Raw genomic sequence first — 15305 nt, forward strand, 5'->3', positions numbered from 1 at the left:
TGAGAGCTGGCGTCGTGAACGTTGAAGATGTTAACACTTAAAAGACTTTTATCCCAGCATGTAATGACAAGTGGTATGAAGCCCCCCTCCCACCCCCCAGTTAGGGATTTGAACATGTGTGGTAGGTAATGTAATGTCTGTTAATGGAAGTGCTTTAGCAGGGTGATGAACACAGTGACTTTTAATCTGCAGCTCTCTTGGCCCCCACCGAAGAGGGGCGGGGGGGGTGGGGGGGGGAGGTCCCCGCTCCTGTAGGAGCAATTCTGAATAGATCAGGGCTTCTCTCCGCATCCTGCATCCTAATGAGAGCAACGGCGCGTCTTTGGACATTTTGAGTGGGAGGGCGAGGTAGAAGACGGATCCGGTGCAGAGGGGGCTGCAGTATATCCTATTTGACAAGGATGAGTGGTGATTAAAATGTGGAACGCTGAATTCTGGGGGTTTAAGAAACCTCATCATTTTTTTTCCAAAAATAAGCACGTATTGTAACGTTGCTCCAATAATCAAAACCGAACAGTTTGTTTGTAGCAAAAAACAGACATAAAACGTCGAGTTGAAGAGTATCCGAGGCCGCACATCCTGCCATGAGATCACATTAAAGAGCTTAATAAGTAAACAGGGAGGAAACGGGGAGGAGTTTCTGTCTAATTAATAGTTTATCGTACACTCATAAGCTCAATTGACCTTCTGTACGTTTAGCTGAGGAAGTACAAAATGACAGATTAGCTCAAGAGGTAACAGGGCATTATGAGACATTAAAAGTGCATTTAGCACATTAGGAATATGTTATATTTATTATAAGTGGAGAATGATAGAATGAAAACGATGTAAGAAAAGAGAAGATAAGTCTGGACTTCTGCGGTCGAGGCCTCTCAGCTCTGTCTGAACAGAATCAGTAACATCTTGTAAATCACTTCTTTCATTTTCTTTTTTAAAACAAGCCTTTAATTAATTTTCACCCACATGTTTCTTTTTTTTTTTTTTTTGTTCTAATATGTTCTGTTCAGTTCATTCATTTCATTGTTGGGTATTTTATTCATTCTGTGGCCTGATTTTTATTGTATTTATTTATTTAATTTTTTTTATCTTGGAGTTTCTCATGTAAAGCACTTTGTAATTCTGTTTTGAAAAGTGCTTTGAAAGTAAAGTTGTTTTTTTTTAAAAATTCTTAATTTGTTCTGTTTTATAGGAGAAATCATTGCAGCCATCTAACGTTGTTTTTATATGATGATTTTATTTTAAGGGAATATTAATGAGCGTTTTATCTTCTTGTAATCCATCCTAATGCAATTTCATCTGCAGGTATTTAGACAAATTTTCCAAGTAAACTGGACTTTTAGAGCATGTTGAGCATCTTGTTTATGCAGTTTGACACATTTCCTTTCAAAATTGAATGTTAATGATGAATATAGATGTGACACCTACTGGTACGTCTTCTAGTAACCACTCACCAGACAGCGCATGTCTCTGCCAAGGCTTTTAATAATTTAAAATATGTATATTTAAAGTATCATTTACATCGTTTAATATAAATTGTATATACATTTAAAATATGTAAATTAAATTATATATATAAATTATGTATAAGTCAGACATATGTATCTGTAGAAATGTTAAATTCTCATCTGGGAGATGCATCATAAACCACTCAGTGACAAACATGGGTATGAAGCTCGTTAGAAGTTCATATTAAAAAAATATCCTTTATAAAATGTTAAAAATGCCTGGATCTGTCTGGATTTACACCAACAGTCCATCACTTGTTCTTTAACCATTTGCTCTTTCTAGTAGATTTAAAATAAAATAAATAGAACAGAAAAAAATATTAAGGTAAAAATCTTAAGTTTCCAGGTTTTGATGTAGAAATAAAACTTTTATTGTTATATTGGAATAAATTATCATAAGATAGCATGATAATGATTGTTTTTTTGTGACTGTTAGGTATCACAAAGGTAAGAAGTCCTTCGACATGAATTTCATTGTGTAGCAATGAACGATTATTTTTTGATTAGTTGTTTTGTCCATAAATTATTTTAAAAAATGCCTTTAACATCATCACACATATACATATATATACACCAACATGACTCCAGATCTCCAACATACAAACTGAAAAATGACCTGAATGAGCAGCAGATAGCTATATAAATATATATAAATATATATAAATACATACAACGTAGAATAAATGAGACAATGCAAACATAGAGGACTAATAGATCGTATCAGTCCTGATACATATTTTCATCTTTGTCTGATACAGGCGTTGGCGAGGTGTCCATATAGGTCAAATATGATTGCAGAATCTTTAGAAAGGTGTTGTATTGATTTCTGAGAAGACGTTTGATCTTTTCAGGTAGAATACAACCGTTCATCTCCAAAAACTCCTCCAGCTACGAGGAGATGGGAATCAGACTCTCACGTCGTTACTGTACACTTCTGAGATAAAGTTATATCTAAAACCTTTTCTTGAAAGTTCCTTAATTGTGCACTAATTGGTTGTAAAATTCCCCAGTAAGCAAATTTATAGATCCAACTGGAAAGTTGACACATTTAATGTTCTTGTTTTGTCCCACTGACAGCAAATATATTTAGTTTCATATCATAGAGAAGCAAGAAAAACAAACAAATGTTTACATCTGAGAAGCTGGAAGCAGTGAATTTTTAGCTATTTTGTGCAAAAATCTGAGATTAATCTTCTGCCGATCAACTAATCGATTAATCGACTAATCAGTTCAGCTCTCCACTTAATAAGGATTGATAAGACTGCATATCTGTGCAGAGGACAGAGTGTGTGTGTGTCTTATATGAGAACATTACAGTCTTCAGGTCTTGTTTCCACACTTGAAACCAAACTCGCCCATCTCTCCCTCCACTAGTTTGTCCCATTACAACATACCAGCCATTAAATGATATCAGCTATCAAACACATATCGAGTCAATAGGCAGACTCAAATATGTTTCTACATAAACTTATACTCGTGGGAGGGAAATCATTGCGAACAATATCAGGGAGAGAAAAAAAAATCAATATCAAGTACAATGGTGGTGTTTTCACCTGAATCTGGTAGCGTGTTGGCACAACACACCCCTGTCCTTAAATCCCTGTCGGGGTGGAGGGGTGGCGTGGGGGGGGGGGGGGTTATCGACTGGCATCATTGATTCACCTGCACTAACATCTAACGTCTCTGAATACTTCAATAACTTGGGGAGGGGGGGGGGGCTCCTTCCCCTGGGAGCCAGACATGAATCAGGTATAACTGAGGCAACACAAAGGACATTAGTACGCTATTAGTCACACTGCTTACAGTGTGTGTGTGTGTGTGTGTGTGTGTGTGTGTGGGCAAGAAGTGACGTCAGGGCTTCATTCACCAGCAAGGCCAACGCTCGTCCAGCTTTCTTTCAGTGCCAGGGGGGTGGGAGGGTAAACACAGCGGAGGAGGCCATGAGAGGAGACAGAGGGAAGGAAGTGAGGGAGTGCGGGGCTTCCTCTCTCCCATCCAGCACAATGCAACACAGCGGCGTCCTCCCCCCCCCCTCCGATTCCCTCCCCCGCCCCTCCATACAACCGCCACCGCCACCACTCCCCATTTAAAAACCATTCACAAGCACCTCCTCCATCATTAAAAAGAGAAAACCCCTGTGTGTGACTCGTCTACTTCTGCTGAATAAGACTTGCTTTTTTTTATTTTTTTACTTTTTTTTTTGTTTTCCATTAAATCAGGTCTTCTGTGTCCTGATGCAGAATTTCCCCCTTTTTTTTTTTTCATTTTTTTAAAAGCCCCACGGTCTTTCATCCCAAAGTCAATTTTGCCTGGCGGTTAGTCAAATGCTTTAAATGTTTATAAGTGCTTGTGAAGAGTGTAAGCTTTAAGTGTGATAGACTACCCTGGGACCAGGACGGGGCTGAGTGTGAAGGAAAAATGAGGGTAGATGAGCAGACTGGGCTAAAAATTAATGCTGGTCGGTAGCAGACTGTGGAAAGTCTGGATGGGATTATAATGGGCTGATTATGATGAAACTGTGTCCGTGGCAGGATTATCATCTGACATGACTACGGAAACAAATGATACGTGAAATATTATATATTTTAAATTCAGATTGCACTTTTTTTTTAAGCTAAGGTGGCAGGGTTTATATTTAGTTTGGCCTCTGTGTGTGTGTGTGTGTGTGTGTGTGTGTGTGTGTGTGTTATTCCGCATGAGCTGCTTTTTCTCTCCCCGGATGAGACAAACAAGAGATTGCAGGCTGAGTGAGGAGCGCCTGCTAAGTGAAAATTTAGTGGTTGTTTTATGTTAACCAGCAGACACTGAGGGTAATCATATTAGAGCTGATTTATCATATCCTAAATTTGTCTGCTCCTTATGAGCTGTGCAGCGCGGAGATCACACTTGCGATAGAGCAGCAGCAGCAGCAGCAGCAGCTCCGTCTCGGCCCCGGGAAGGCCTGGAGAAATTAACGTCTGGGAAAGTGAAAGACCTCGCTGCAGCCTCTTACTTGATTGTATTGTGGTCCGTCATATTCCCTTCTAATAAGAAGCAGTGAGATGAGACTGATTTGGTTTGGCGCTTTGTGTTCAAACGCTGTTTCGCTGGAGGTGGACGGCCTCTTCGGAAATCTGAATCACTTTTTAAAAAAAAAAATGATTGAGCCGGTCTGGTATTTAGAGGACGTTTGTCTGCTGGTGACGTTTCAATGATGAGAAATCTGCAAACAGTCACGTGTCTCTGGCAGAGTGTTGGATGTTTAATGTTTATTATGCAATTATATTTTTAAAGCCCCTGTCATCATTTTTTGAATAATAGCAACGTACGAGATAACAATGTGTAATATTAGAGATGTGGCTCGTAGTGGTGAATCTAAAGAGAATTATCAGTGACTCTGCAGCTCTATGGAGCTTTATAGTGAGTTTCAGCTCATTGTTTAACTGTCTGGCTGCAACTTTACTATTTTGGTTCACTCTCAGCACTCTCGTAGCGTTGTTTTTGGCTGCAGCAGGCAGCTGTTGTCAGAGAAAAAGCTCTAAAAGCCCCACAGTACACTACCTGATCAGCACCAAACAGCAAACAGGCACAGTTAGCTGTAGACTAGCTGGTGAACATAGTGGAGCGTTTAGCAGCTAAAGAGAGATATTTCCCTCAGGAGGTGGTGGAGACCAAAAACAGAGCTAAAAGAGAGTGAATATTGCAAAAACACGACTTCAAATGAACGATAATGTTGCTTTGTAACTGCTAGATGTGGAAATAGGCAACGCCTTCGCCATATATGAACTTATAAGATGATGATATGTCAGTGTTGTGTTTCCGCTGCTTCCACGTCACCAAAAAATGAATCAACGCAGGTTTAAGTGTTCACTAGACGACTGTATCCTGCATTAGCTTTTATACAAATTGAGCAAACTGAGCTTTTCATTGATAAGTCACAAATTTTGAAACTTAAAGTCTCCCCCACCACTCCAAAATGTGTTTTGCTTATTGTTACCTCACTTGGATGTTTAAGCTTCACTGTGCAGAATGATTTATGTATAGAGTTTGTTTTCACATTCATCTGCTGGAAAGTTTCTCTGTGCTCACCTTCAATCTGAGTTAAAGCCGTGTCCCTAGGAGCATGATTTGATTGATTTGACATCACAACCAGTTTGGAGCCAAACATGGTCCAGTATGCAACTTACACAAGTGTGATGTGGCAACTTGAAGCCTCCAGCGTACATACACAGAGGAAGGAAATGAAAAATATCTGCATTTTCATAGATTCTGGATTTTTCAATGAGAGAGAAGGTGGAGATGTATTTTTGAAGGATTTTAATGAGGTATTTGGACTTTATTTGTGGAAAAAAACCCACCCACAATCAAACATGTTATTATTCTAAGCAGAGTATTTTTATATATCTTTTAAAAAAAACGTTGCAATGAATCTGCATCAACCTCTGCAGCCTCCTACCTGGAAATATTCTAATCGCATTTGATGTATCACCAAATGCATTTAAAATTAGTTACTGCTGCTCTCCTTACACTCATAGCAAAGTGTTTTTAAGTGGGACACACGGATGATTTCGGTGTAAGTTTACCATTGGGACAAGCACCCAGTAATGTGTTATAGTCCATTAAAGACGGAGCTGGAGCATCTTCAGAATCCCCACTAAGAAGGGAGAGAATGGATGATCCTCTGTTCGACACAAGGACTCCACTTTCCCCCCCAAGAGACTTCGCCCCCTAGCGATGCCTCGAGGTGCCAAGACTGTGTCAGTTTGTGAGGAGACATCCACTCGTCGCTGTTGGCATTCATACTGAAGTGGGAGACAGAAGGGTTGGAAGAAACAAGGCAGGAGTTGGATCTGGGTTTTTTACACTTGCCCTCCGCTTTACCCCTCCACACGAACTCCCTGCCAGTCGTAAGCAATTAGAACACGAACATTGTCCTTGTTTACAGACATCTTGTGTGCAGCGAATTTCTGCAAGATTGTTTCTGGATAGTTTTTTATTGGTATCTGTCATGTGGGCTGTTAAGGCCGATATTGATGCCGTTTAGATCGAAGCAGCCAATTTCCCTCAGAATTTTATTTTTCTCAGGGTGCTAAAGCCTCTGAAACAGCAGTTACTGTAGAGCACGGAGCACTAAAAGTCTGCTCTGAAATGCAAGATGACAACAAAAAAAAACCTGACTGCTGCTTTCTTCGGAGACTCTTGCTTTAAATTCAGTTCAGATTAAAGGACAAGTTCACAATTTTTTCAAGTCTGTCTTAAAGCAATAGGCAGGAGCTCAAATGAACATTGGCACATGTTTTTCTTCCTGTGATCACTCCTGCTGTTCATGCTGACCATTAAGATAGTAATGCACTTACAATGTAAATGATGGGGGACAAAATCCACAGTCCAAACCGTCCAAATCAAGACTATATGTTTCAAAATTCTCTCTTTTTGTTCGATCTTTCCTCTGCAGCTGAACAGGAAAACACTGTTCAACCAGACACAAAGAGGGTATTTTTTTACTAACAAGACTGTAACTATGGAAGATTTCCACTTTATTTTGACTAACACAGACGGCTGAAGCTTCATATTATCTTCAGATAAACTTTTAAATACATTTTTGCTCAAAATGAGGTAGATTTTGTCCCCCATCACTAACAAAGTAAGTGCATTATGAAGGGATCTAATGGTCAGTATGAACAGGAGGTACAGTAAGGTAACAGTGTAGTTAATCGACACTGATATTGATCAGAAATACGTTATCAAATCCATCATATCAGACCTGATATTGATCAGAAATACGTTATCAAATCCATCATATCAGACATGGACCACAGCTAACTGAATTTTTAATAAAAAGCTAATTGATTGCATTGATTCAGTAAATTGACTGAATCAGCAGCTGCCATGAGACATACCGTCCCCGGTTGAACAGAAGTATCAGCAGCTTTGGGACAGCAGATAAAACATGCTCTCTGTTGCTGTTATTGTACGTTATTATTTTAAAATTACTTCCTCGTGCGACTGTCAGCAAAGCCTCACAGACACAACCCCAGATTGCCGAGATGTCATCACGATGAGGAAAGGTCATGGCTCCGTTCCCGACGCACACTGCAACCAACATGATGAGCTTTTCTCATCTGTTTTTTTCTCATCTCGTAGCTGCTTGAGCTGCCATCTTGGTGTGTGTGTGTCGAGTCATTATTGATGGGCCTTTATGCTGTTCTGCAGACAGGACACTGAGGAGAAGGAGCGTATTCCTGTCTGTTCAGCTCGCCGCCCCGGTCGACTGTCAGCGTGTCTTTCTGGTTGTTTCTACGCCCGTCTCTCAATCTTTCCATCAATTAGAAAAGTTTACAGTCCACACTCAAGGCCGGTATACTCCTCTGATGATCACTTGCTTCTGCTACCTGCTGCTTTTTTTTTTGGCTGGTGGAGAAAGAAAGCTTTTTATTCTGCTTCTTTTCCCAACCCTCCACTGTTACATTATGGTTCTGTGGTCACAGGCAGAGATGTAGCGGAGGGTAAAATTACCCAAACTCAATTACCCAACCTTTAGAGGCTGACATAAATCTTTATGAAATAAAATTCGCAGGATACATCATTGCAGCTCGGATCAAAAACGTGAAGATAGGGGTCTTTTAACCTTTTCAACCCTGCGGAGCCTCTGGCAAGTCAAGCATTAAAAATTCATACTGGGAAACCGAGCATTGCTCAGATGCACAAAAGTTTATTTTAAATTCTTGTCAGGATCTGAAAGATATCAGATATGTCAGGCTGAATTACAGGGAAATACTGTATGTGTAAAACGATGCACAGGACATCCACAATTTTTCATTTGATGTAATCGTGCAGCTTTAAAAAAAAATGCTCCTGAATATTTTATAGAACAGAGAATATACTGTAAATGTAATGTTGTCTAACAGTTTGGGGAGGAAATGTTTTCTTTGACTTTGAAGGCACTCCAGGGAAAATTTAAGAGAAATACTGTTAAGTTTAAGTGTTGATGATTAAAGGGGGGAAGCATTTTTTCCCCCCTGCCATTACGTTTAAAGGACCAAACCAGTAGTTTTTCATGTTTTAATCCATCTGCTACCAAGTACTGATACGTTACATCCAAACTAACCATTTGGATTTTGTCTGTCGTTACAAGAATCCAATCCATCACATTGAACATATGTTCTGCATTAATTTTCATTTTTGTTGTGAGTTAATGCAGCTCAGACTTTTCAAAACAATCTGAACTTAAATTACATTACCAATTCACAATACTGTAACCGGCAAAAAATTAATGGAGACTTGATGGAGCGCACAAAATAAGGTAATTTCAGCCCGATAATTGAATTTTCAAACAGAAATTAATGAAAACCAATGGCTTCCCGGAACTGTAGCAAAAAAAAAAGTCATTAAAAAGTTTTAAACTGCATAGCTTTCACTGAAAAATGGTTGCAAAGTATGCATAATGTAATTAAATCTCCTGAAAATGTCTCTGTAACATTAAATATTTGTGTCTCAAAAAGCAACTCTGGTTAGTTACTGAGCAGCAAGTCACAGGATGCAAGTTTCAAAAAGTGGGTTTTTGTTTACCGAAAAATGACACAGAGCAATGTAGAAGTGATTAATAACTAACTTAGGTCCTAAAAGAGGTCAACAAAGCAGAACTTAACTCAATATAAGAACTCAAACTGACCTAACTAACACACAAATAAACACAATAACCACAAATAAACACTAGATAGACATTTTGCCTCAAACTAAACTATTAACAATGCAAAATATAAGCAAAATTAGATTAAACCTACTAAATTAACTCCAAAATAAACAAACAAACAATAAGTTTCAGCATCAACATGAAACTGACTTTTGTATGTTGCATGTTATAGTGGGAAATACTGATCCACCACTGGCTTCCAAACTAGTTGTGATGTCACAAAATCATCCTTGTATGTAACTTTCCCTCTTTCAGCAGATGAATTTGAGTGTCACACACATTTTTTAGTGGAAAGAGGTGTTTTTCTGTTATTTATATACTGTTATAATGTTGGATGTCGATGTTAAACAAGTCAAAAGCCAGGGCTTCAACCTTCTCTGGACACTTAATTTGCAAAGTTACCTCTACTTCCTCCTAGTGATGACATCAGATCGTTTGAGCATGCTCACAAATGAGTGGCCGTCCGTTCCGTAGCCTTTGTTGCTAAGGTTGCTCTACAGGTCGTTGGCGTTGTCCATTCGAAAAGTTAATGTTTCAAGTAAAGAATGAAAAGAAAAAGTGAAATCCTGCTGCTGTAGTTTGTTGCTTCTGGGAGCCGGCCAATCAGAGCAGAGTGGGCTCATCAGGAGGCGGGTCTTAAAGAGACAGGAGCTAAAACAGCCTGTTTCAGACAGAGGCTGAACTGAGGGGCTGCATAAAGAGCCAGTATAAGATAAATAAGGAGTTTTTAACTGTATATCATGCATAGATACTCCAGTAGAGCCACAGAATAAAAGATATAGATCTGGAAATGTGCATGATACGTCCCCTTTAAGAGTTAAACATGAGTTAAATATGTGACATCACCTTTTCCAAACTGAGCTTCGTCCACTTCAAATCAGTGAGAAAAGCAAAGACATGAGCACGAATACAGATGTCTCTCATGTGAAATGATGTTCGCAGGCGTAGTCCTTTAATTCTTTTGTATTAATTCACTGTTTTGTTTTTTTTTAAACTTGCGATAATGTCAGTTTACTTCCCTTTTAAACCACTACATCATCACTCATAGGGAAAAATGCTCCTGATCTTTGCACTTGTTATCCGCGGTCGCTTGTCATTTGTGGCGACGCTGTGGACAAAATGAAAGTGTATTCTGCCTCACTGTAAATCACAGCAAGCGTCATCGGCGGTGCTAAAAACAGTAATGCGGCCCGCTGTAATGCAGCCTCATGCTTTTTTGGAGTGTTGATGTCATTCAACGCACTCATGTTTGGTCCGTGGTGCCATTTGTATAGGAGAGTGTATAGGGTGCTAATGAGGGAGGAGGAGGAGGGAGGAGGAGGAGGAGCGGGGTGGATGTGGAAATCGGTGGGATACAGCTGGACGGAGTGGGAGACTGTGGTGAATAGGTAACCATGGTAACCCTGTTGGCTAAGATTTGAATGCAGAGAGAGTGAGAGAGCAAAAGGGGGAAAGGAAGCTGCAGTGTGTGTTTGTGTGCGGCGGAAAGAGAACGAAAGGGGTGGAGGGGGTGGTGGGTGGGGGGTGAGGGGGGGGTGTGTGTAGGGGGGGTTAAGGGTTAATATGCATCACTGTAGCAGGTTAATCTTTCATCAAACTGCGAGGTCAGTGCAGTGTTTACCCCCCTCCACCTCCCCCCCTTCTGCCACTGGACACTACAGTGCACCACACATAGGGGGGGGGGGGGGGGGGGGGGGGGGGGGGGGGGGAGGGAGGGAGGTCCAGGAAATATGTAGTAGCGGCGAGGAAGGAGGTGTAAGGCAGCTGGGAGAAGAGGAGGAGGAGGGGTGAGTTGAATGAGTTCGCAGAGAGGAAGAGAGTGTTCCTACTTTTATAGAAGGAGATGGGAGATAGGAGGAGGAAGATATCAAGGGATATAGAGAAAGGAAGAAGAGGGAGGATGAGGAGGGAGAGTTACAGGTAGAGACTATTGTAACATGTGGATAGTGACAGCAGTGAGGCAGAACACAATCAACCAGCCTCTAACCAGCTGTCAGCTCCAACTAGTCTCAGTCTCCTCTATGGACTCTCGCTCAACACCACCTCATCCTCCCCTCCACACCCCCAACACTCTCTCACCCCCCTCACAACATCTGAGCCACCATCTTAACCTTTTTTTTTTTTGCACCTTACGTCTCAGCTCAGACGCTGTCTACCTGAAATAGCTCTGACACTTAGTTCTCACCAGCTGAAAAAAAAAAGAAAAAAGAAAAAAGGTGGCTGGAAATTAAAATACGTAAAAAAAAAAAGGTGAGTCGATTCCAAAAATAACACTTGAGTGCCTCTTTATCCACCGCTGTGTGTGTGTCGGGATACGGATGACGATGTGCGGTGGTTGCAGGGCAGCGGGACCCTGACGTCCCCTGACGACTGTTGCGTCGTTGCCGGGGTGTTGCAGTCGCAGTCGCCCGTCCCGCGACCACCGGTGTCCCGTCCCGCTCTGCCTCACATCGGCCCGCATGACCACAGATGCTGCTGCCGATATGATTTATCATAGTGTCCTTGTGTGTGTGTTTTAATGTCATTGAACTACTGTGTGCGCATTATTGATCAATCTTGCCCCCCCCCCCCCCCCCTCCCTCCCGCACCCCATCCAACCCCACTCACTCAAAAGAAACCTCTCTCTCTCTCTCTCTCTCTCTCCACCTGTTTCATATTCATCCCTCTGTATTGTCTTTTGCCTCCATCTCTCCGTCGTCTCTCTGCTTTATATGCGTCTCTGTGTTGTCATTCCCCTCCCTCCATCTCTGTCTGTTTTATATTCATCTCTCTATTGAGCCCCCCCCTCCCTCCATCCCACCCCCCCCCCCCCCCCTCTCACTGAGAGAGAGATTATTAATATTAATGTGTCTCCTCTTCTCTCCCTCCTTATTTTCCCCTCTTCCACTTTTTTTTTTTTATCTTTGTTTTACTACTGATCTCTTCTCTGCTCTTCCCACTATTTATACCTCTCTCTCCGCGTATTTATCCCTCATCATCCCTTTCACTCAACCTTACCTTCATCTGTCTCCATCTCTACTTCCTCTCTCACTTTTTCTTTCTTTCTTTCTTTCTTTTTCTTTTCTTTTCTTGTCTTTTTCTTTCTTTCTCTCACCAGCCCGCTCTCTGCAGCTGCTCAGTATTCATCTATTACTGTAGTGTTGATAATTCCCTTCTCTGCCTGCAGCCATACAGTCATCTATCAGATTAATAATCCCTCTCTCATTCTCATTCTCAGTCTCTCTCTCTCCCTCCTCGTCTCCTTTCTCACTGTGCCAAGTGAGGATGCTCGGCGTGTCAAATGAGTTTGCGTGTCAAAGTCCCATCATTACAACCATCATCATTAATAACCGTATCTAGATTGCTCGATGCCCTTATTTAAGGTTATTCAGGTCTAAATAACCTGCAGAGGGGGAGGAAAGTCTCTCTCTCTCTGCTTCTCCCGACCGGTGGAGCCTGACTTGAGCTGGCCATCTATTAGTGTTAATATAGACTGCACCATTCGCTACCATTCTCCAGTCCCCAGAGCATGCAATGCTGGGCTCATACAGGACTGGAATTAGCATTTTAGTCCCACCACTATGTCTATGCTGCTGTACAAAAAAAAAAAAAAAAAGTGGCGCTGCTTACTGGATTCAGTCTCTTCTTGTTAATCGCTTTAATATAAGTGTGAGTTTAATTAAAGGATATATGTTCCAGAATCAATATATCATTGTCGTGTTAATTGTTGTACCTTTTTATAATTAGCGTTAACAAACCAGAGATGACTGGAAGCATCTATCTCACACCGGTGTTATTATTAATGGCTATAAAAAAAAAATGGAGACCACTCATCTCTTAAAGCCTGTTGCTTCCTGTCAGGTATAAGTTGCATAAATTGCTTTAACTTTCATAAACTTAATTGAAGCTGAAACGATGAGCCGATTATTGGTTTTGAACGTAGATTAATTTAGTCTGCGGCTATTTGGTAATTCATGAAGTAAAAATACTGAACGTTTCCTGTTACAACTTTACAAATGTGATGATTTGCTACTTTATTCCATCACATAAATTGGAAATACTTTTATTTTTGTTGTTTTTTGACTCTCGATATGACAAAATAAGAACCGCATTGGCGTCGTGTAACTTCTGATGGATATTTGTCATAATGTTTAGACATTTTATTGAGTCCATTTAACAAAAACTGTCACACGCTGTCAACACACATGATAAATTTATTGAATAGCTACATTTTAATCAATCTTTGTCACTAAAACATACAGTATATATATTCAAAGTATGATACAGGTATCTAAGGATCGCTTTTCCTGTAGTTACTTGACTGACTAAATGATTAATTGACCCAGATTGGTGCTACACTGATTTCTGAGTTGGTCCAGAAAAAAAAAAACAACACACACACGACTGCTTGAACGTCGCAGTGTGATTGTGATACAGCTCATTTGTTTACAACAGTTGTACCAATGTTTCAAAAATTAATGTCTTTTACTGATTTATTCATGTCAACATTTTAAATGCGGTCCCGTAAAAGACAGAAATACCGTGTTGTCCTACTTTAGGTTGCATGTTTCCATATTTCTGTACCACCTCCTTGAACCGTTAATTACAGAAATCCGCTTCCACCTGCCCTTGGTGCAAGGATTTGATTTCTGACAAAATGTCTGCTCAGGGATTATGTGGGATTTGATATGAGCAGTGACACACAAGTTCTAATGCTTCTCAAAGATTTTTTGACAATCCCTCCCATGATAGGCTATACTGTAGATGTCTACCTATTATTTGTTCTATTCGTTCTCTGTTGGTGAAAACACGAGGCGCAGTCTGTGTTCTGTCTTTAATATCTGCTCTCTCTCTCTCTCTTTCTCTTTGTCTCTCTCTCTTTTTGTTCTTCCGCAGTAACTCCTGGGTTTGTCTCACTTCACAAAAAGCCTCACTCGAATCCCCAGACGACAACGAGAAAAAAAGGGAATAACATCTGTTTATCTGCATATTTCTATGTTCAAAACACAAGAGGAAAAAACACAGAGATCGACAGAGGACGGAAAACATCTCCGAGGATGCGGAATTAGAAAGAACAAATTGCCACTGGGGGACCAAAGGGAAAATAAACCTTTTCTCGCAAATCCACCAGCGTGGAGTCACCTCACCTGTACATTCGGATTAAAGAGCAGGGTCATGTCCCAGTTGCCATGCGCATCGCCACGCTGACCTGCCTTCCCGGCCCTTCCCCCTTCCTCTTTCTATTGGCCCAGCTGCTACTGCGGCTCCTCCTCCCTGGGCCGGAGTTGGTGGGAGCCGCTTCCTCTTGCCCCTCCCTGTGCACCTGCTCCAACCAGGCCAGCCGAGTCATCTGCACCAGGCAGAACCTGGAGGAGGTGCCCGAAAGCATATCAGTCAACACGCGATACCTCAACCTGCAGGAGAACTCGATACAGGTAAAATATCGGCCGCGAGAAGTCGCTCCAGCTCAAATCGAGTCATGTTAAACTTGATTTGTATTGTGCATTTCATACAGGACACTTTACATGAGAGAAAAGATAATAAAAACCCATCTTTTAATATATGATATAAATAAATTCCCTTTATTTATTGCTGTAAGTCATATCAAGTGATTTAATTTAATAGTTGTCTTTTTTTTTTTTACTGCTGGTGTAGTTTCTCATATCATGATGACCGACTGGAGGTCATGGTTCACTCTCATTTTTATTTACAATCACATCACGGCATAAATCACGCAGATAAAAACGCACATCGTATCATTTTCACCAAGTCAGTGTTTCTAGTTTAAAGTTTCTTTTTCAGCACAAAGCTTTATTGACACGTCTTAATACAGTTATCGATTTCATTTATTCAAATTCTTGCTATTTATATAGTTATTGATAGAAAAGACAAATCCTGTGTAATAGATTGAGGATTTTCTCCTTCAGAGTACATCCATACTATATGGATTCATATATTTATGTGTCTGTAACAGTTGTTTATTTCATTGTTTTTGCTCAGAAATTTTGCTTTTGCAGCTAGTTGTGGATCTCAGGATTAACTTCTCGGTACAGTTTTTCTTGTGGAAACTTAAGTTCTGAGAGAAAGTAAGTAAGTAAGCAGTGATAATGATAGAAAAAGGCACCTCTGCTAAACCTCTGCTCAACTGA

At 40.6% G+C, this 15305-nt stretch overlaps 1 protein-coding gene across 2 annotated transcripts in view; it reads left to right on the forward strand.

Moving 5' to 3' along the window:
* lrrc4ba (leucine rich repeat containing 4Ba) overlaps nt 1-15305 on the forward strand; it is a 32370-nt gene that overhangs the window by 10656 nt on the left and 6409 nt on the right. Inside the window, exon 2 of one of the 2 annotated variants that reach the window (XM_042391676.1) lies at nt 14053-14591. In XM_042391676.1, coding sequence (XP_042247610.1) covers nt 14346-14591 — 246 coding nt within the window. In that variant the 5' untranslated portion in view covers nt 14053-14345. Of the gene's footprint in view, nt 1-13334; nt 14592-15305 lie in introns of those variants that run through there. The other variant, XM_042391677.1, reaches the window with a different exon arrangement.

This window comes from Thunnus maccoyii, chromosome 18 (genome assembly GCF_910596095.1).
Source record: "Thunnus maccoyii chromosome 18, fThuMac1.1, whole genome shotgun sequence".
In the NCBI taxonomy this organism is placed as follows: domain Eukaryota; kingdom Metazoa; phylum Chordata; class Actinopteri; order Scombriformes; family Scombridae; genus Thunnus; species Thunnus maccoyii.